The 23,484-nt window shown below is 33.3% G+C and overlaps 1 protein-coding gene across 1 annotated transcript in view; it reads right to left on the reverse strand.

Moving 5' to 3' along the window:
* Window positions 1-23,484, reverse strand: part of CNTNAP2 (contactin associated protein 2) — a 788,332-nt gene that overhangs the window by 563,777 nt on the left and 201,071 nt on the right. The window contains exons 7-8 of the mRNA XM_058182711.1: window positions 20,920-21,063; window positions 16,148-16,412 (exon numbers count right to left, since the gene is read on the reverse strand). Coding sequence (XP_058038694.1) covers window positions 16,148-16,412; window positions 20,920-21,063 — 409 coding nt within the window. The remainder of the gene's footprint in view (window positions 1-16,147; window positions 16,413-20,919; window positions 21,064-23,484) is intronic.

The following is a 23,484-nucleotide window of genomic DNA, read 5'->3' on the forward strand; positions in this document are numbered from 1 at the left end:
TTGCTTGCCAGCATTTCCATCATTATCTTTATGGCTGGGATACAATCTCAGCTGAAACTGATCACAGTCCACTATTAGCCATATTCAAGAAGCCCCTTTTGTGTGCTCTCAAACGGCTGCAGAGCATGATGCTTAGTTTACAGAATTACAACCTCAATATTATCTACAAGCCAGGATATGAAATGTATATCAGTGATACCCTGAGCAGGGCTATACCAGATCAGGTGTCACCTGAAGGAGAGCACAAGCATCATACAGTTTGTTGATTGCAATAGGAACAAACTCTTTTTGCTGAAGTCAATCAAGTGGACTATTTGAATCTCATTAAGCAGCGGCTACGTCAGCTCATGCAGCACACAGACTCTGATATAGTTTTACAGATATTGAAGCTATTGTTCTGAATGGGTGGCTGGATGAGATGGAGGCAGTTCCTGCAATTGTGAGGGAATATTGATCCTTCAGAGATAAGATCAGCTTACAAAATGGTATCTCGTATAAGAGTCCAAGAGTCATAGTGCCAAAGTCATTGAGAGTAGCGGTGTTATTGCCCATATACTCAAGCCACATTGGGGCTGAGGCATGCTACAGACAAGCTCGTGATACATTTTACTGGCCTAACAGGCAAGGTGAAATCAAAAACTTTGTTAGCAATTGTCCCACTTGCAATGAATATAATATTTGTTGCATGTTTGCAACAAAAAGAAACCATGATGTTTATTTATTTATTTATTTATTAAATTTGTATACCGCCCTTCTCCCGAAGGACTCAGGGTGTTCACAGTCAATAAAATCCGAAAATACATATGACACAGGTTAAAAAACAATATAAAAGATTAATTCGATATATGGCCTAAATTTTTTTAAATACAATTAAAAACCCCATTTAAAAACCCTGTTTAAAAACCCCAATTAAAAATCCCAATTAAAAACCCCAATTAAAACTACGTTTAAGCATGTTACATGAAATACCCCCACTTCCTTGGCAGATTATCAGTATAGATTTGTTCAACTATGCAGGAAAAAAGTACCTGATATTAGTTGATCATTATTCAGACTTCTAGAAAATTGAACTACTTCCTGACTTGTCTGCTGAAACTACTATTAGGAGATACAAGGTTCAGTTTCTAGATTATCGCCAATCAGATAGTGATCTCTGATAATGGCCCTCAGTTTCCAAGCCTACAATTTAGGAAATTTGCTGCAGAGTGGGAGTTCAAGCATGTGACTTTCTCACCACATCACTCACAAGTTAATTAAGAAAATTGTTAAGAATTTATGCAATAAAGCACAAAGTGATGGTAAAGACCCATGGAAGGCCATTCTACATTGGAGAAGCACTTCAACCAAGGGCATGGACAGTAGTCCAGACAGAGACTGATGTCAAGGATACTAAAGACCAGTGGCAAATAAGTTGCTTGAGCCTTCTGTGATACAAGCTGTTCCAGAAAAGTTAAGGTTTTAGAGACAAGTATTCAAGGCAAGATATGACAAATCAACCATAGATTTGCCAGAATTGAATATTGGAGAACGAATCTGTATGACACTGCTGCCTGGAGATCAAACAGGTTGCTGGAAAAGGAGTATCTGTTTACAACAGGTGGCACACATTCCTATCTAGTGGATGTTGAGGGAACTCTCTATCATCGCAACTGTATGGATCTGCATGTGGCTGAGCAGCCTGATCCTCCATATTCAGTGGACGGGCGAAACTCACCTGATATTTTCAGGCCATTCTTACTCACTAACAATAGAGAATGCACAGTGTCAATTCCACAGACCAATATTAATGACAATCCTAAGCAAGCCGGTATACCTGACAGCAGTCAAATGCAGAACATCCAGTAAGTGGGGAGAAGAGCCCAGCAACCTCAGCAAGATCAGAGAAGCTCTAAGGACAAAGAGGGCCAGTCTTCACCCATAGTGGCAGATGTTCACAACCACCGAACAGACTTAACCTATAGAATGTGTTGGTATGGTTCTCATCTGAAATTTTACAATGTTGTTTGGTTAACATGAAAAGGGGAAGATGTTATAGATCAGGAATAGTCAACCTTTTTATACCTACCGCCCACATTTGTATCTCTGTTAGTAGTAAAATTTTCTAACCTGCCAACCAGTTCCACAGTAATGCACCATGTATGCCTCTCGCACATCATGGATTGGGTTGTGAGGGGCACCGGCTACCAGCTCTGCTTGTCTGTTACAGCTGGATGGGGGAGATGTGCAGCTATTCTGGGACAAACCTCTTTTGTTTGTGGTCGCACTATAGCGCCATTTAGTTTCACTTACGTAACGCAAACTAAACTTATGTGCGGGCAATACAAATAGTATATTTTTAGAAATTTAAATTGTCACAGGGAATTTTATGAAAACCTAATGAAAATGTTTTTAAATAATGCTATGAAAATTTTTTAGAAAGTCAATTAAATTAAAAAAAGGAAAGTGCTTCAGTATCGGACAAAACCCCTACCGCCCACCATGAAAGCTGGAACGCCCACTAGTGGACAGTAGGGACCAGCTTGACTACCACTGTTATAGATTGTATGTCTATCTTATATTCAGCTCTATCATTCCTCTCTATTGTAGTTGTTTCCTGTTGTTTACATTGCCACTATAGATTTCATTTCTATTGTTCCTGTGATGCATTTCCTGTTCCTGTTGTAATATTCACTCTATAATAAGATGGCTTTTGTACAGTAATGGCTTGTAGTGTGTTTACATAATCTGCATGGAACAACCTTGTAACTTCAGAATTAATAATGTAGATTTTTATTCTACTGTTTATCAGTTTTGCTATGATTCTCTGGAAAAGTTGTCTCTTTTAGCTTTCCCTGAAACAGCTCAAACATAGAACTCCATATTTGCCTCAGATTTTAAATGACACATTACTTATTTCATTCGTCATTGTTCTTAACCCAGAATATTAAAAACAAGCCACAATTATCAAATGTCATTTTATTCTAGTCAGAACAAAAGCAAATGTATATCTAAATGATGTAATTTTACTGAAATGAATAAAAGCATCCTGTTCAATCCAGTGCACACATGCATGAATCACTAGATGTTAAACTAGTTCCAAATACTTGATGGTAGTGCAAAAAGTAGAACAAATATTTTTGTAATGTTCCTATAGAAAGCAACAAAATTATGTCAGTTAGCCAAATTAATTTAGATTGTCTAACAGAAGACAAACAATTTAGCTATTCTCCCTGGAAACAAAATACTCAGTGGCAGTCAAAATACTTATCTTCAGCAAACTGGTACAAGTTGTTTTTTTCCAAATTAGAAGCAATTTGAAAACTCTTTTGTGACTGCTTATAAATGAATGGGAGACAAATTCTACTGTCTATAATATAATCCATTTCCTTTGTTGTGTTGATAACCAAACCAACAATCTGAAATTATATTTAACATCCTCTTTCTAGGCATCCAGAGGGGGGGGGGAAGTATTTCTCATGTGAATTTGGTAGTAAAAGAAAATAAGAAAACTGTGACAGAGAAAAATTGATCTGCTTAGCTGAAGATTACATCAAAGAAATTCAATATTATTTAACACCCTAGAAACCAGTTTGCAATATTTAGTAGTGGGCAGCTACATTAGTTATGGTTTGGCTTTGGGACAAACTTTATTTGGAGAAACTGGTATGACTGGATCTAAGCAATATCAATAATGCCTAATCATTATTGTAGTTCTTTTCTAACAAAATTCTGTGAATTAAAAAAAATCTGTAGCAAGCAGCTTCCAAAAATACATATTTTAATAACTTCAGATACTTATTTATGTATTATATTTGTAAATCTTCCATATTTTAAAAAATACGTATATATTTTTGAACCAATTTATTTAATGATGTGTACTAGTGTTATATGCTAAATAGTGGTTGCTGAATAGGATATACAGTTTCTGAAAATAAGATGGGGCAACAGTCATGATATACCATGGCTTTTAAGTAAATTGTTCTGGAGAAAAAAGCAAATAGAAAAAAATGATTTCCCTATGCAGTGTTCTTGTGAGGGTAAAATAAGTTATTAAATGGGGTTTCAGGGGGAAAAAGTTAAAATCATAAATTAGAAAGTAAGTAGAATAACATATACAATATAAATGGAAATAAAATAAAAATGCTTAATGTTACCACTCCATGATTATATCAATTTATGTTTTCTTATGGATTATACTGTTTGAAAATTCAGATCATTAACAAGCCAGCATTGAAAGTAAATGAAAGATGTTCAAAATAAACATCCTTTTCAATCTGCTATTTAAGAATAATTTACAATCTCTTGAGATTTCTTGTAATGTATTATTTCTTGTTATTACATAAATATCCAGGCACATAGGAAAATTTTACATTACCCTGTTGCTTTTCGATAACGACCCTGCTTCAAAAGACAATATTGTCTGATTCTGTGCAGCAGTGTTCAAACAAGTCATTGGATCATGATTCACGCTTGGCATTCAACTTTATAAATTAGATTTAATAAACATTTCCTTTGCCACATTAGGTTGCTTTGTACGCATATTAATTATTTTATGCTACTTCCTTTGCACTATATCTGCTTTTATAGAGCTTTAGTTTTGAACATATATATCTTTTCAGTATCTTTATCCTTAGTTAATCAGAATTGTAGAGAGAACTAGATAACCCTTTGGGTAATCTTTTCAGAGACATTTCTTCACTTAAACAGAGAAACAGAATGCTCTGGGCAAATTACTGTTACTTCATTTTTAAAATTAAACAAGAAATTATCATTTTATTAAAAAAAAAAGATGTGTAGAAAGATAAATATAGATGTTTTTCCTTTAACAAACTATGCTTCGGATGACAACATTTATGATTGATTTGCCATTCTTTAACAATACTATAACATTTTCACTTCTTTTTTCTCTGCTTAAAGTAGTATAAAGCTGACCTTGCTGGAATGCCAGTTTCTCCAAATAAATCAGAACATTCTTCATAGTTTGTCTTTGTACTTCATATATATTGAGAACAAATCATGGCTTAATGGGAACTATGTCTACTGAAGACAGATATCTTCACTTTCTGATAAATTGAGCATAGTTATTGGAATCATGACAATGACATTTTTAAATATATTAATGTCTATTTTGCTACAATGAAATTCTTGTGTTTCTCTGTCGAAATGATCCATGTTCCATTACAAAGCCTTGAAATATCCAGATTCCTCATTAAATGATTGGATGAGTTTAAATGGTGGCAATCCAGAGAATTCAACTGAATCAAATGAATTGAAAAACAGACCAATTACTTTCTCCTGCTGCCTGTCATCTACTTGTTTTCTTCTTCTGTTAGTGTACTGAACATTTCCTTGACTTTTTTCTTTTCATTTACACATTGAATGAAACTTTTTAAACATTTATTATTATTATTGACATTTGTTGCAAGTCTTAGTTCATTCTGACCTTAGTTTTTCTAACTTCATTCTTGTAGTTTTGGGCTATTTGCTGGTATAGAACTGTCTGCAGATTTTACTCTGCTACTTGTTGCCAATTATAGTGGGCAGCACTCCTCTCTGTTTCAAGGCCATGAACCAGGGCTGTCCAAAGACATTTCTGCATTCATGTGGCCAGCATGATGTCTTGGAACCCAAAGTGTTACCTGTTTATCTACTCACATTTACTGCTAGGTGGGCAGGAGCTAGGTGAAGATGGGTGCCTACCCTGTTACGCAATGGTCGAGTCTCAAATTCTGGCTGTTGGCTTTCCAGCTGACAATCCCAGCATCTTAATCCCTGAGCCATCACAATGCCCTATTTGCTGGTGTGCTGTTTCATTTTTATTTGTTCGTTTCCTATTTATTAGCTATCCATCTCCTTGAATTATATGTTCCTCTTGAGGGTGAGGAACCAACCTTGTATTTGAAAAAAGTCAGATTAATATTTTTATTTCAAGGCAACAAAACTAATCAGCCAAAATTCAATAGCAAAAGTTATTTCAGATTTCTTCCTATATTGTCAATCATGGTCCATTAATTTCAATGGACCAAAAGTAAAAAGGAGAAAATAAATCTATGCTGCAATGCTTCAATGAGAATAAGAAAGAATTAATAAAGAAATAAGTGCATGTTTTTTATCCCAGGACCTATGCAATGGAACCAGATTTTCTCTAAAGCCAAACAAAGAGACATTCCATTAACCAATGATATCTCTGATTATATACTATATATTCCAAAAATCAAACCAGAGCTAAATGGGCTTAAAAGAGTATTTCAAAAATCAAACTTTTCCTCTCTCTTTGTCTTATTCTTAGAGAATAAATAGTACATAAGAACTATTTTTGAAATTGTTAGTTATCTGGCCCACATGTCTGGTGTAGTAAATTATTGCCCGTTTAATGACTTTTTAAAACTTGCATGATGTTTTCAGAGAGCTGTGCTGAGCAAAATATATTATATCATCAACTGACCTAACAATATCTACCAGTATTTGATTAAAAAATTGGCATCTATTGAGTATTGAACATGAGATTTCACAACAACTGAATGTGGCACATCACTGAATACAATTGAAAAAGAAGAGAAATTATCCAGGGCCTCATTTTTTAAGCTTGTAGAAACTTTTCTGAAGCCAAGACAATTGATTTCAGTAAATAATTTGTCCCATTTTCTTCTTCAAGTTCCTCTTAGTATTTTAATGCTAGAAGTTCCTCTTTTAAAGAAATCAAGTTCTTGATACTACATTCAAGAAGAAAGTACGCATTTACGTGACAGAATGCTTTTCACTTTCAATTTTTGGAATATGTAATTGAATATGTTCATGAATAAATGCATCTGTCATAGGTAAATACAATTGAACTCATGTTCAAAAATGTTTTTGTCACAGTGGGCAGTTTGCTTAATGAAAGTAAGAACAACTTCAATGTCAAAAATACCCAAATCAGTCTTGTACTGCTTAGAGATAAGGACAGCCATGGTGTTTTGCTGTGAAGAAGCAGTTTCTTCTATTCCAGTGATGGCTAACCTTTTTGCCAAAAGAGGAGGTCGCTGGAGGGGGAGTCACGTGTGCGTGTGCCCACACCCATTATTATGTGGGCCCTGCCCCCTGCGCATGCACATCATCTCCCCCCCACTCTCCCCCTTTTGGCACGTGATGGCACGGTGGGCTTGGTAGGGCCGTTTTTTGCTCTCCTTTGCTCTCCAGAGCCTCTCTAGGAGCCTGGGGAGGGTAAAAACAGCCTTCCCCACCCCCCGCAGAAACTCTCCAGAGGCCAGAAATGGCCCGTTTGTTAACTTCCTGTCCCACTGGAAGTTGGTAAATGGGCCGTTTCCAGCCTCTGGAGAGCCTCTGGGGGGGGGTGGAGAATGCTGTTTTTGCCTCCCCAGGCTCCTAGAGAGGGTCTGGAGCCTGGGGAAAGCAAAAGAAAAAAGGGCCTTCCCCATCCCCAGGCCCTCCAGAGGCAGGAAACACCCTGTTTCCCTACTTCTGGTGGGCCCAGAAGGTCCGAAAATCAGCTGACCAGCATGCGCACAAGCAATGCTTGCATACCCACTGATATGGCTCTGAGTGCCACCTGTGGCTCACGTGACATAGGTTCGCCATCATGGTTCTATTCAGTAACAACACACTGGCAATACTTTTTTTCATGGCCTCAGTTTAGATAGTATAAATGTGAAAGTACAAGTAGATTTTTTAAAAGTTCTTAGTTCTGCAAATATTGGGATAGTTACTCCAAATATCTACAGGCTAATTCAACATCATCTTCTGCAATAACTTTTACATTTGCATTTTTACATTTCATCATCAACCAGAGTGTTTGAAACACTATTTTGTATTTATTAGCTATAATATACTTCTTAATCAAATCTTTCTAATCAAGAGCTTTTATATATTGATTAATTGTATTGACAGTATAATTAGGTAAATTATAAACTTTAAGGACAGTTGACTTTAAATCACTATTTCCCATTGGAAATACTGAATAATTACTGGAAAGAGTTTAGCTGTGTTCAGAATGCTTCAGTCTTTACCACCTCTAAAATATATTGGATAGGTTGTTTCAAATGTTCTTACAAAAGTTTCAGCAGAATATGGAACAAACTCAGAATTGAGTGAAGCATTCAATTTTTTCCCCAGATATTTCAGAATCAGGGAATATCTTCTTTTAAGGAGAACGAATGCAGTCCTTTTACTTGAAACTATTATAAACCTTGGGATGTAAATTGCAAAACTATCTACTTTTGTAGGAATAGCATTCATTTCCTCTCTGTTTTTTCCCAAATTTTTAAATGAGCTTTTTTCCCCTTTATCTATATTTGTACTTATTCAAGTTCACATGAAATTGCAAGTCAATCTCATTTTTTCTATAGACACCTATGTTCTAGTTCTTTAAGCTTAATATTTGACCCACCTTTTCCCCATTTCTAAAATAATGGAAAATTTATCTTTTGGCAATGTCTTGAATTTACACATTCATTTTAACATTTTGTAGAGTAGTAAAATACAATATCCTAATAATAAAAACTCATGCTACGAGAGACTGTGTGGAAGATGGGAAAGTAATAGGAGACAAATTAAAACATAAAGAGCTAACAGATAAGAAAGAAGATTGTTAATATTTATTTCACAAATGCAGCTCAGCCCAGGCTGCAAAAAATCCAACAAAAAGAGATTTAAAATTATCAGAGATACTGTCCTAATAAGTCCTTAATAAAGGAATGCTGAAGATTCTCATCACAATTTCAAGGTTCTGTACTCTACCCTCATTGTTGAATTAAAATTTCTTGTTTGTCATTCTTGCTTTCTGGATCATGCCTGCAGTATAGGCCTTAGCAAACATCTAACACCATTTTATTTGACATGTCTCAATAATAGTACAAGTTGCTATTACTTGCACCCTAATTTTTTTTATGAAATCAAGAATTTCCATTATTCTATGGTCCCCAAGAGAATAATTAATTAATTAATTAAAATAAGAGGTTCAGAAACCTAAGCCTAATGACCACCAAAACTATTTGAATGTTCCCTTCCATTACTTCTATTTACATGTTCGCTGACCACTTCTCTCTTTTAACCTACCAATCAAGAGACAATAGGGTGGAACATCTTTTAGTGCCAACATCATTATCAATGTCATTGTAGAGCCTGTTTGATTTAGGGCTTAAGGCACTAAGACACTAAGTCAGAAAGCTGGAGCCTGCAAGTTCCAATCCTGTTGTAGGATAGATGAAAATTTGCCTAATAAGTATTAATAAATAATTAGAAATTTTTGAAAGCTAAGAAAAAACTTTAACCAGAGGAACTAGTTGTGCCTCCGCATACCCAGAAGTAATAGTTATTTAATACTTGACAGTAAGAGTTATAAGGGTTAACCACAAATACTCTATTGGCTTATACAATGTTTCATATATATAGATCAGCTGGAAGATTGTAGCTCTGACACACAGGTTACTGGAATTAAGGAAAGGGACATAATATTTAGCTTAAGCAGTGCTTAGTAGTGTCCCTCCGGAGTCGAGCAGTGTTTATCAAACATCCCCAGGGGTAATGGGTTTGTATGACAATGAAGTATGAAGAATTCATTGGCATTATATGACAATGAAGTATGATTAACTAATTAATTGAGTATTGCAGGATAGCTTTGCTTTGAGTACATCTGTAAACATCATGTAACTTTGATATCAATCAGCAATTATCTTTCTTTTGTTTCCTATGGTAAATTATATAAAAATAAGTCAGTTTGATTTCTGATGCACTTCTTGGATGTGAAACTCACAGTTGTCCTCTTTTGCTTCTATACTTTTGTCTTTCCTTGGGCTACTGTGGGGCTTCTTCATACCACTCCTATATCTAGGCAATCTATACTGCTTTAAGTATGATTTTGAATCAGTTACTCTTCCTCAGCACAATTCACCTCACAGGATTGTTGTTATGAGGAAAATAAGAGGAGAAAGAAGCATTCTACAGTTTATTTAGGAAAATAATAAAGGCAGAAAAATAATAAAATAAAATAAAAGTCACTTTGTTCCAAGACTAGGCATCCGAGGTTAATATTTCTTCTTGTACATAACTGGGGTAAAAAAAGGCAACAAGGAAAATCTGGGCATTGATGATCATAATTTTGAACTATATTCTACATTTTTAGTACCAAAAGCTGTGCCATGGGATTGACATGGAAATTTTAAAAAGAATTGCAGTATATTTTCCTGTCAAATATTTGATCAGTATTTGAAAAGATGAATAGCATTGAATAATGTCAAAATGTATTTCTCTTTCACTTCTCAGCTTCTTTCCATGAAATGCATTAGAAAGAATTCCTATTATGATTATAATAACTTTGACTATGTACACCTGCAGAATAATAACAATCATAATGGATTACAGAACACATGTTACGATTTTGATGGGTATAGGAATGGAATACCACTTGATGTCACAATCAAAATGGGCCTGACTCCTGCTGTTTTTGATCTAATTCCTTCCATTTTATTTATTTATTTGCTCAATTATATCATAAAAATACAGAAACTCCCCAGCAGCACAATATAAAAACATTGCAATTAAATAGCCTAAACTCATAAAAACTGTAATAGCCTAATCAAGCCAGGTACTACTACTACTCATTCCCCAGGAGATCTCTGTAATAACAGATGGACAACAATGTTGGAATTGTGAATCTCAAAGGGTCCTGACTGGCTGATGCTAAAATCAAATACTAGACATTTATCTGATGCATCAGACCATGTCTGTGTTTGTAAGATCAAAGCAAACTTTAAACTTTTCTTTTTTTCTCTTGTAAAAGCTCAGGTGAATAAGTTTTTTAAAAAAAGGAGAAGTGCTTTATATAAATCAATATATAGACAAAATATATAAATAATTTTCTAGATTGACCAGCCACCCTTATAGCTCGGAGGAAATTCAATATGTGCCAAGAGATCAATAGCTGTTCACATTTCAGAAGGCCAGTACTGCATCAGGTAGACCTGATAACAAAATGAATATAAGGTTTTAGACAATCTGGTCAGGAAGATAACTGCTCAAGTCTGGCAATACTCGATGCTGGTAAAAATGGTGCAAATTCATACTGCTGCATTGCTTATATATCTGGCAGCATCTGGAGTATCAAGTATAAAAGTTTCACACAAAAGGCTTCATCCACATTTTCATGTGCACAAATATTGGGTCTTTTTGGGGAACTCAGTTTTTTTTTAATCACATCTAGCTAAAATAAATAATTTAAACCAACAAGAAGGAAGTGGGATACATAACGGATGCACATTTACAAGAAAATGGACAATGAAGTAAGATTAGTAAGAATCTTGATGTAGCATAGTTTCAATGAGGTAATTTCAAGACAGAAGTGACATTTTCCAATCCTTCACACTGGAAGACAAGAGCCAGTATTGGATTTCAGAAGTCTTATATCATATTAAGTCAGGGCTACACAGATGAAGTGAACACTTAATCAGAAGTGTTGGGAGCTTATACAGTTTATTGATTTGACATTTTGAGATTACAACCAAGTTTTACATGTATAAATCCCATGATAAATATCTGGAAGTTCTGAATCTGAAGAAGCGTTTTCTCATGTTGGGGTCTCCAGATTTATATGTGACAATACTACATTATATTTCCAAACTTGTGAGAAAACTCCCCTTCTCATGCAATCTATTTTTAAGTGTTATGAAGCAATGATGCAATGCAGATGAACTAATACAAGTTTCCAAAGGAAGCAAAGAAATGCTAAGAATTATATTTTAGAAATTAAATCTTCTAGCATTCTCCTTTTTTTCTATAAGAAAAATATCTTTTTAATTAGCATAAGCATGATTTTAAAAACACTAGTATTTCTAAATGAGTGAAATATGACTGAAACATATATAATGTGATTTGACATTTTATTTATTTATTTATTTATTTTGTCACAACAATATATGTAACTATCATACAGAAAGGTTACATAGTATATAAAAGTATAGAAGAAAAGAAAAACAATAGGACAGGAACGGTAGGCACGTTTGTGCGCTTATGCACGCCCATTATGGTCCTCTTAGGAATGGGGTGAGGTCAATAGTAGAAAGTTTTTGGTTAAAGCTTTTAGGATTATGAGAAGAGACCAGAGAGTTAGGTAAAGTATTCCAAGCACTGATGATTCTGTTACAGAAGTCATATTTTCTGCAATCTAGATTAAAGCGATTGACATTAAGTTTAAATCTACTGGTTGCTCTTGTATTATTGCAATTAAAGCTGAAGTAGTCTTTGACAGGAAGGACATTACAATAGATGATTCTATGAGTTAAACTTAGGTCTTGTCGAAGGCGACGGAGTTCCAAGTTTTCCAAGCCCTTCAAATAGCTTTATTTGAAAATCACTACTGGCTGTACTATTAAAACCAGAGCCTTTTATTTGGAGAGCTATGACTAAACAGAAAAAAGTCATGAAACTTTGTTTGTAAACATGCTAACTGCAGTAAGATTGTATGCACAAATATGGAAAGATTTGACATTACCCAGAAGGAAGAAGTGGTTGGTGAAAATGATGCTGAGATGGATACATTGAATTATTTGATCAGAGAAATAGACAATATCTACATTTATTGCTGATTGGAAACTTATAGTCTGTTGCAAATTCCCCTGAGTCAGTTAGGTGAGATGGGCAGTACAGAAAACAAATAATGAAATGAAATGGCAATCCCTGACTGAAGAAATGCGGAACAAAATTACTCTATTATTATTGGATAGGTACTACAGTATGAGTATGAGAGTTTGAGCTAATAATTCAGGAATTTAATCATTTGAGAACAAGAGCCACATGCAACCTAGAAGTCATGATGACCCACCTATGACACAGAAAATTGTCTTCTATTTGATAGGGCAGTCAGCCAGTTGTTTTTTTTTTACCTCTATGTCATTGAAATATGTATTTATAGGCACATAGTATTTAAGTCCACCTTAGCTATGAAAATTCACTGAGCAACCTAGGGCTCCCTCATCTCCCTCATTGTTGAGTAAATGAAAGGGCACTATGAATTCCATCAGTTTGTATTGCATGAAAGAGAGAATATCAATCTAATAAAGAATATCAATAGTAATAAGTAGTATAACTATTTATGTAATAGTATACATGAAGGCTATATTCACATTTATGTCAAGATGAAACAGTCATAATTTACTTCACCATCAACGTATTTTGATTGTTCTATTTAAATTCTATTTGCAAAGGGAAGAATAATATTTTGACTGCATTTTGTTTTTAAAAATATTCTATAATTAAGAGGAAATGAATTGGCTATGAGATAACAGATAATACAAGAACTCTGTTATATTAATGAATACTGACTATGTTATAGATACACATAAAAAGAGTGTAAATTGCTCTGAGAGATAACTGGATAAAAATCTGCAGAAGATATTACACTAAGGATTAGAGTATGCATTTCTACATTCTAAGAAGCAAAAAATATATACCATTAAAAATGGGAACTTTAAATATTTCAAATCAAAACCTAGTACTAGTGGGATTAGCTCACTGTTTTCTTTTGTCATCTATAGATATACATTCATATTGCAGAACACCTCAGAGAAATATCCAGTGCATTTTGTCTATTTATTGTCTATTTACCAAGAATCACCTCATATTAAAATAAACTACACATTTATGGAGGCTATTTCAAAAATAAGGCAATTTAGTTTCTTTGCCAATGCATAAAATTAATGAATAAATCTCCTCAAGACAGTGTCAGTTGTGTAAATCTGCTTTAGAAAGCCAAAAACTCAAGCTCTCTGCCTCTCCTCCCCATGAATCCATGCACCGTTTCAGCAATATTTGAAAATGAAATCGTAAAATGTGCAAATACTCTTACAAAAGGGAATTGCTATCTTTCTGAAAATCTAAATAATGTTAGAGAAACTTAGCTTTTCCCTCCAGGCCTATTGTGGCTCCTAGTTCTGTAAACTGCATAGAAAACAAACATAATGCTTCAGAAAGGTGATGCTCTTTCAAGAAAGAGTGGGATAAAAGTTCACTTTTACTCGATTAATGTCAACAGAAAATGCCAAGCTGCCAAAGGACACATTATAAAGCTACACAGCTACAGAGACTGACAAGCAAAAATCCATGGCCAAATTGCTCTGCCAGAACAATAGCTACACTTCATCCTGAATGATGAATTCCATTTTCAAGTTCTAAACTATTTTCCTATGGGAAAAATTACCATAGGCTATTTTAGAATGTATAAAGAAGGATATTCATGAGGATCAATGTATTATCTAAAACACAATGTTAGAAATACATTGAATGTCTTGTAATATTTGGAGCAATATAATGAAGAAGAAACCACACTGATTTTTCTAGAGGCCTTGATAAAGCCTTGATCATTTGAACTGGGCTTTCTTGTTCAAGATATTAGAAGACATGAATTTTGGACATAACTTCATCAAATTGATACGATTTATTTATACTTCACAGAAAGATGAAATAATTTTTATTTTGTAATTAGGAGGATACAATCTGATATTTGGAAGACATGGATATTTATGGTAGAATGAAGTCAAGGTTAATGTGGATTTTAAAAAGAATTATATGAGATTTGCTAAACAGATAGTCCTTGAGTTATGACCACAATTGGCTCCAGAATTTTGGTCAGATGCCATGATGGTTATCAAGTAAGATGCTCACATGGTCACCTCAATCCCAGTTTTCCCCATTGTTTCCTGTCTATTTAATGAGCAAAGGCAAAAGTTATGCGACATAGCTCATTTTTAAATATCCAGAATTTCTGGTTGATATCAAGATGGACAAACCTGTTTTTTTCACTTTATATAGGAATCAACATAGTGGGTATTAAATTCATATCTCAAAATAAAATGTTTTCAAATAGACTAGAAGGGTTTTGTACGTAGAATATGCTGTACCTTAACATGAACCTGAAAGAGCCCCTAAGAAACATTTATAAAGTTGATGATTTTAGTGCTCTGCTAATATATGTTCAAATGTGTTAATAATAGCTACTTCGGTGGCTCTGTAAACAGCTTCTGATTCTGCTTGCTTTTCTATTTCACATTGAGACCTTGCCAATGGTCAAGAATCGAGTTATAGGCCTGGGACCAGAGGAGCATAAAATGAATTGTTGCCTCATCATCTAGAACTGGTTCGTCTTTGCTTTGTCTCTTCTTCACTGTTTGCTGGGTCAATATTTTTAGTTATTTTCAAAATATCTAAATTGTTATGCTAATGCTATTAGGGGCCAGTATCAATAATATTCCCAAAACATCAACGGAATTTGGTAAAGTCAAGTCCATAACAATGAGGTCATCATTAAAACTCTCTAGCATTTAACTATCTCAAAAGATAGAAAGAAGTACCAAAAACATTAATGTTACAATGAGAAAATTCAAAACTGCCCATTTTTTTGCCTCTAATACTCTCTTGATATACAGTATTTTGTTCTCCCATCTTTTTTACATGCACTGTTACAGATACAACATACGTCAAAAATGATCAAGGCTTCAGTGTTACAGCCTTAGCCAATATTTTGACTTTTTTGCTCATTCTTATGTGGAAAACTACACATCATATGCAATTTTCCTATTAAGCATCATTGTTGTCTTTGGGATACAGAAGAATCACTATTCCTTTCTTCTGTTTGCTGATCTATTTCTTCTTTTTGATTGTACTGAAAATGGCACTGTTATCCTTGCCTTTGTTTCGTCTACTCTCTTTTGATGTCTTCCCTAATATCAATATTTAAAATTCAAATTCCTTAAGGTTTGTCCCGATTGAAATTTATTCATGTTACTCTTTAAAAGTGTTGCTATGTGTGACTACAATATTTATTAGTGACTTCAAAAAAATCATAGTATAACTTATATAGTCCTCCATTGTGTTTGGAAGAATAATTTCTTTCCTCACTCCACAATGCATCATTTATCCCAAAGTGATCGAATTCAGCTCCATTATGAACTTTAACACTATACTCCAGACAGATGAACTTTTAACTATTTGTACTTAGGTATAAATAATTCAATAAGTAAGAAATTCCTTTTCAAAAGATAAAATACAGCCTCTAGTTTTTTTCATCAAATCTAAAACAAACTTTTTTGTAACCAAGTAACTTCCTACCAGTAGGAAAGTTCAAAATCACATAAAGAAATACTTTGTAATCTTAAAAAAAAAATTGAGTTGCTATGCTCACCTGAAGATATGTTGATTTTATTCTTCTTCACTCCAGTAACATTGATACGGACATTGACTTTTCCCTCAGTCAAGTCAATCTGTATGCTACCCAATCCTTCAGCAAAATTGCTGAACAACAAAACTCCATTTGGATTCCAGGTCCGAAATTGAAAGCTGACTGAGAATAATTCACGATTTGGATGGCCAGGCACTTCCAGGAAACTAGTAGCATTGAAAAATACTGGCACTGTATGAGGCTCCACACAGGAAAAGCTTAAATTCCCCTATGTAAAAACAAAATGAAAAACATATGTATGTAAAATCAAATATCTTTCAACTGTGCTTACAAAAATAATATCCTCATAACTTTGCTAATAAAAAAAATGTATTGACCCAGTGAAATTTAGAAATTTAAAATATATTAATTTATGGGAAAAAATTAACAAATAATAGTGACAGGTATTATTCTCCTAAACTTGACAACCCTTGGAATTACTAAATATTCTGAAATATCCAAGTTTGCTACAGTACCTGGAAAGCAGAATGGAAACACAGATGTAATAAATATTTAATATTGTTCTTACATATTTAAAAAAATGTAAAAAGCACCTACAACAATCTTGTCTGGTTAATTTTAATTTTGTAATACATACGTGGAGACAGGCTGAGGGAGCATTGTTGCCTGACAGTCTGTAATGTGTGTCAAAATTAATATTCAAAGACTTCTGGCTAGTTGTTGTTGTTTTGCTTTGTGAAAAGACACTAATAGTTGTAAACAATATTTTAACCTGCTTATTTATGACTGTGAAATGACAGCTTGCAGTTCATTAGCTGTTGTTGGCCATCATAGGCATTAAGTTCTTCCTAAGAACCCAGGATGTCATAATGTATCAGCATAGATCCAAGTGGCATCACCTTTTGCAATTGACAGATAGAAATTTTATTGATGTGCAGATTTTGTAAGTACCATCCAAGATTTTTTGTTAATGGATTGTCATGGCTGGTTTATGCCATAATATTTTAATTTTTCATCTCTTTCAGCTTGCAACATAATCGTTCAACCACAGAGCCTGTTGGTCTCATGGTTAAGGCACCAAGCTAGAAAGCAGGAGACTTTGAGTTCTAATCTTGCCTTTGTCATGAAAATCAGCTGTGATTTTGGACCAGTCACTCTCTGTCAGCCCAAATGACCACACAGTGTTGTTATGGGGAAAATTGGAGAAGGAATATTATAGTCTGCTGCCTTAAGTTATTTATAAAAAGAATAAGTGCAGAACATTAAATATTAAAATATCACATATTAAATAGATAAAATAAATAAATACATTTTTATTTTCAGATCTTGGTACTGTGTGATCTTCTTCAATTTTTTGCCTACTATTGCCTGAAAAGCATTCAAGGATGCCTTTGAGAATTTTCTTGGCAACTACAGAGTACATTCCGGTAGTTGACAAACTTCTTGCAGCATACAAAACCATGCAACATTTCGTGGAAGATTGATTTTCTGCATTCATACTTGGAGTTCCTTCCAAAAATCTAGGTGCAGTCAATGATAAACATGGTGAAAAGTTTCCACCAGGACATCACCACAATGGAATAATCAATGCTGGCTGATTATTTTTGGATACTACAGTGAGGTGCATTGTACATCCCATAGAAATGAATATCAGCATCGTAGCCCTGTTGAACTCATGCAGCATGTCAGAGTTATTATGCAATTAATACATTATAGTGATTAAAAGTTAATTTCATATTTCATATATCATATTTGATATAGTCATTCTAAAATTATGTTTGTATTCAGTTTGAAGGTGTCTATTATCCAAAGCTTTTCAGGGCACAAAACTTTTGAAAAAATTGTTATCCAGTATTATACTATCATGTGGCAGGGAGTCAAAAAATTTTTTGCAATCCACACTATATTCAGTTGGTCTTCCTTATTCACTTCTCTCATTGTATGAAATTATATCATACTATATTTTATTAATTTTTCCTTTAAATAAATGTTTTGACACAGCAGGATTGTTTTCCCCAATATGTTGTATTCAATATTTTTATGGATATATTAACATTTTGCATAAATATTGTTGACAAAGAATTAAGATTGTAAATTCTCATATATACTACAACAATTGAATGACTTCTTTGCTGATTTGCCACAGAAATAATGTAGGTTGAATTACTTAGGTGAAAACAGCCAAGTAATGTACTGCATTAATAAATCTCTTAGATTAAATAAATCAAGAATTTTCAGGAATAAATTTGGGTAATCCTATCATCCTATTATCAGTGTTATGAATAGGAAGTTAAAATTATTTGAAAAGAAAAGGCAAAGAAAATTGTAATAATAAGTTTATCTAAATTTATTAAGTAACAATGGCATCAATAACCATTTGGGAAACCTAGAGAAAAGCGGTTATTTTATATAATTAATTATTTAATTAAAATTTTCTGTAAAGAATATGCATTTTATAGAAAAGTAAGGTTAAAACAGAAGAAATAGAAGTAATTCAGAAGCAGTGTCCAAATACTGAGAATTCTTGTTGAAGGAACTACCTCCTTCTTAAACTAATATGACATAAAAAACTCTCACATTATTAGTTCAAAAAACATAGGATGGTCTATATTAGACTAATATTTGTGCTTTTATGATTTAAAAAAAAACCAGATTACGGGCCAGGTAGACTTTCTTTTAAATTTCTAAAGGGATATATTATTGAAGCCATTTTTTACATTAATCCAATTTCCTAGGGCAATAATAACAACAAAGTGAAGAATTTTGTTGTTATTAGAAAAGAAATGGAAATCTATGCTGATTTAATTAGTAATAAATTGATCTTGTTTTCCTACAAGTAAGGCAATAGAAATAACTCAGCTTGAAATAAATGAGGAAGCCATTTTTACAGCCACAATTTCTGTTGAAAAATCAAGCAAGCCCTCCAAAATAATATTTTCCTGATGCACTAATACATTTCTATACTGCATATACAAATCTTGCAAGTGTTAAAAATACAGTATAAAACATCGATAGCTATGGAACTATATCTGTTCCTTGGATCGGTCCCTCTTGAAGAATGCAATTACTTATTCAAAGGTCTTGTTATTCAAGGGACAATTTCAAAATCAGCTGTTAAATGTCATAAACTCTGTTTGATCAGTGTATAAAGGTTATTTAGTCACTCTACAATATGTTCCTCAGCCAATTTTGGCATCTTTGAGGATACCTGAAAAGCAGCTGTGTAAAGTAATTCTTAAAGCAAAACACAAGAATAGCAGGGACTCTTCAAATAACAAAAATATAAAGATAACTGAGAAGTTAAAAAGTGAAGAATAATCATGAACCCAAAGATTAAATATTCAAGTGATGATCTGAAGGTGTAAAAATAAAATGATTTTTGAAAAAAACTGTAACATAATAACAGTTGGATTGAAAAGAGTCTGGTCTTTAAAAAAGACTAGAATCTATACTGCTCAATAGCCTATGAATAGCCTCAAAAGTCTCAAAGGCCTATGAAAAAAGTGGTGTTTTTTTTTTAATTGTAGATTTAAAAGTGATGATTTTGGATAAGAACTACGCAGTACAAAACAACAACAACAACCAATAACAGCTAGACCAAAGAAATAGCAGTGTTCCAGCATTTGAGGGACTGCTACAAAGATGAAGAGGGCAAACTATTTTCCAAAGCACCAGAAAATAAAACAAGACAAGAACCTAATGGAAACTAATCAAGGAGAAATGTAACCTGAACTAAGGAGAAATTTCTTAACTGTGAGAACAATCAATCAGTTGCTAATTGTTGCTAAAAATTTAAATCTGTGATTTTTCAGAAAGAATGTTATAAACAATGAAGTGATGTTCAAATGAACTATTATCACACATGTAAACTTATTTCATGCACTCATTATCCAAATTTGTTAATTCAATATAAATGGATTACCCATTCCTAAGAGTGCAGCAAGATTTATACAACAATCTATAATGTTTTTTGACTAACATCATAATACCATTCAAATTATTTTGCTGTTTAGAAAAAAATAAGTCATTATCAGCCATAAATATCAATACATTAATAAAAATGCATCCATCAAAGGACATACAAAAATATAGCCACCTAATACCTATTAAGTATCTAAAATTAGCCTAGTTTAGCAGGCTAGCCTCAGGGAATACACTGCATGTTATTTTGAATGATATAGTTGTCCAAAAATAGTTTTGAAATCCCTTATGATAAGAGTAACAGTAGAGATAGAAACAAGACATTAAAAAAAACAACTAGTCCCAGTGATATAAATAAACTCGTTTTAATGTGCTTATGCAAATTCTTTAAATTTTCTTATAGAATATTTTCAAAATTGCAATCTGGTTTATGAGTTTAGAGACAAATAACTCTAAGTAGCCTGTAAAGATAATTGTCCAATGCTTTTCTTTTTTTCACCTCTTTCAATTCCAAATATGTTGAAAGAAGTGGCTTTTTTTAAAAAAAAAAAGATTTATTATTTAGATTTTTAGATTTTTAGATTTATTATTATTTATTATTTAGATAATAAATAATAAGTAAATAATAAGATAAAGATAATAAGTGAAGCTTAATAGCTTTCATTTAGATTATCCAGTCATTCGCTACATGATGGGAAAACATTTCAAAGGTCCATTTAAAAATTGTTCTTAATGCAGTTTATTCACACAAATGGTAAAATGTGTATGTAGTGTAAAAACGGATTGTAAATATATATGCAAAAAAAAGCAAACCGCCTTTTTTCCCATTAGATGACATCAAACAACGTACTGACCCCAGTAGAAGGTTCCAGCTTCTTCCTTCTGGCCATGTCTGTGATATTGTTGGTATTGTAGATTATGCTTTCCATGCAGCCTTTGAAATTCTTTCTGCTGTTTGAACTGGGCTTCCCAGAAAAAGGCATACCTCCAAATGTTATCTTTGAAAAGAAATGTGAAACATTTTATAAGAATGACAATTTGCCCCATCTCCCCCGGATTTTATCTGTAAATAAGTGAGTTAAACTCAGCTCCTGAATCAAAATTAATATACTTGCACAATTTAGTTCACAAGATGAAGCAATTTGCCATAGCCTGTTTGAAGAGATATGATGTGACGTGATATTATACAATCAGCAAGGTAAAGCTAGAAGCTGCTGTTTGCAACCTCTGCAAATTTATTTCCTGTTATCTATTGTTGAACATTCTAGTGAAGACCTATCTGCAAGAACCAACAGAAACCATCAATATGTACTTTTACTGAGAGAATGAGTTATCTTTCTGTAAATTGCATCAATTCCCAGATTCAGTGGAAATTTTAATTTTAAGACACCAAGTACTACACTGCAAGCTGATAATAACCTAGACTATGATGTTCCTTTTATAAATTTTGAATGGAATACAGTCCACAAAATATCTATTTCCTGTCTTATCTTTCCTTTTGAAGCCTCTCCCTATATGTTCCTCTTAATCATGAATCATTGGTTTGGGGTACTCAGGGCGTTACATGAAATATAACATTTGAAATGCAATGGCTTTCCTGGCACAAGGCAATGCTTATTAGCATCCATTCCAGGGAGAAAGTAATTAAATAGGCGTGCATAAGAGCACAAAAGTGCCTACCGTTCCTGTCCTATTGTTCTCTTCATTATAGTATTATATGCATACTTTTACTTATATATACTTTTTCTCTCATGATTGATTATTGTTTATGTTGATGATTGTATATACTGTTGTGACAAAATAAATAAATAAATAAATAAATAAATAAATAAATAAATAATAAAGAGTTTAAAATGGGCTTACTAACATTTTCCCCTTAAAGTAGAAAATAGGAACTCATTTAATTTAGGAACCCAGGAAATGCAAAACTTTTTACTTATAGCACCTTAAGAAACACAAGTGAAGATGAACCTGTCCTTGAGTCCTGCAACATTTGTGGCAAGTTTTGCTTTTCCTAGAAACTAATCATCATACAATTCCAAAAGCTGCAAACTTGTGGTAGAGTTTCAATAATGAGAACTTCATCAAAAAAATATAATGATTTTGGCTGTTCTTCATAAGAGAGGAAAAAATTGTAAAAATAAACTGAAAGATCTGCTACAACTGTGGAAGCAACTCTCTGTAATAAATATAATTAACTACTGAGACAATGAAACTGGTATCCAAAAGCAAAAGAACATCTTTGGCATCATTGCAAATAGATTTTAGTGGAACTACACTACTGAATCTTGAAAATCCTTGAAAAGTAGAGAAAATGCAGTTTTCCACTAAATAAAAAGTTGATGATCATTCAGTAGTATAAAGAATGAAAAGAAATATGAGCTGACCAGACATATTAATTTAGAGTTTAGTAGCTGTCAGAATACATAGTTTGAATGTAACAGAAATACTGCCAAAACTTAGCTAAACCACAGATTATTCTTTCATTTTTACTAACTGATGTAAGAAACAAATGAAATTCCCTATTCACAACTCACCAAGGAATAAGACACTGAGATACCATGGAACTCCAAAATTGGTATCAGAAATGCCAACATATGATACAAAACAAAACAAAACAGGTAAATGAAGAATGCCAGCAGCTATCAAAGGTGTTCTTCACATATATTCAAAGGAAGGAAAAGGAATCAGTACAGCAGCTGCCAAATCAAGATAGCAAAATCCTTACAAGTAAAAAAAAACAACTGGCAGAGCTACTTAAATCGTATTTTGAATTGGTTTTTCCAGATTAGGTTATACCAGACAATTTTGCAGAACAGAATGAATTGTGATACACACTTAGCTAAGGATTATTAATTACATTGAATGACTTTAAATGTCCAATGCCTAATGAATTTGTATTCCAAATTACTAAAGGAAGTTACAAAGACCCTAACAAAATCCATGTATTTAATTAAGAGGATAATTGCTCAGTAGTTGCAACTGCCAAAAATGCAATCCTAGATTGCAACAGCAGAAGGATTGTTATCAAGATCACATGAAGAAATAATATCACTTTGTACTGCACTGGTAAGACCACTCTTCGAATACTGTGGATAGTTTTAGTCACCATGATACAAAAATGATATTGTGACTTTAGAAAGAATGCAGATATGAGCAACAAAGATGATTAGGGGACAGAAAGGTAAGATGTACGATGAAATGTTGCAGGAACTGAGTTTGCCTAGTCTAACCAAGAGAAGGACTAGGGATGACATGATAGCAGTCTTCCAGTGTTTGAGGGGCTGTCACAAAGGATTGGATCAATTTATTCTCCAAAGAACTTGAGGGCAGGACAAGAAGTAATAGATGGAAGATTATTAAAGAGATATCCAATGTAGAATCAAGGAGAACTTAATGGCAGAACATTAATCATGAGA

The sequence above is a fragment of the Ahaetulla prasina genome, chromosome 4 (genome assembly GCF_028640845.1).
Source record: "Ahaetulla prasina isolate Xishuangbanna chromosome 4, ASM2864084v1, whole genome shotgun sequence".
Lineage (NCBI taxonomy): Eukaryota > Metazoa > Chordata > Lepidosauria > Squamata > Colubridae > Ahaetulla > Ahaetulla prasina.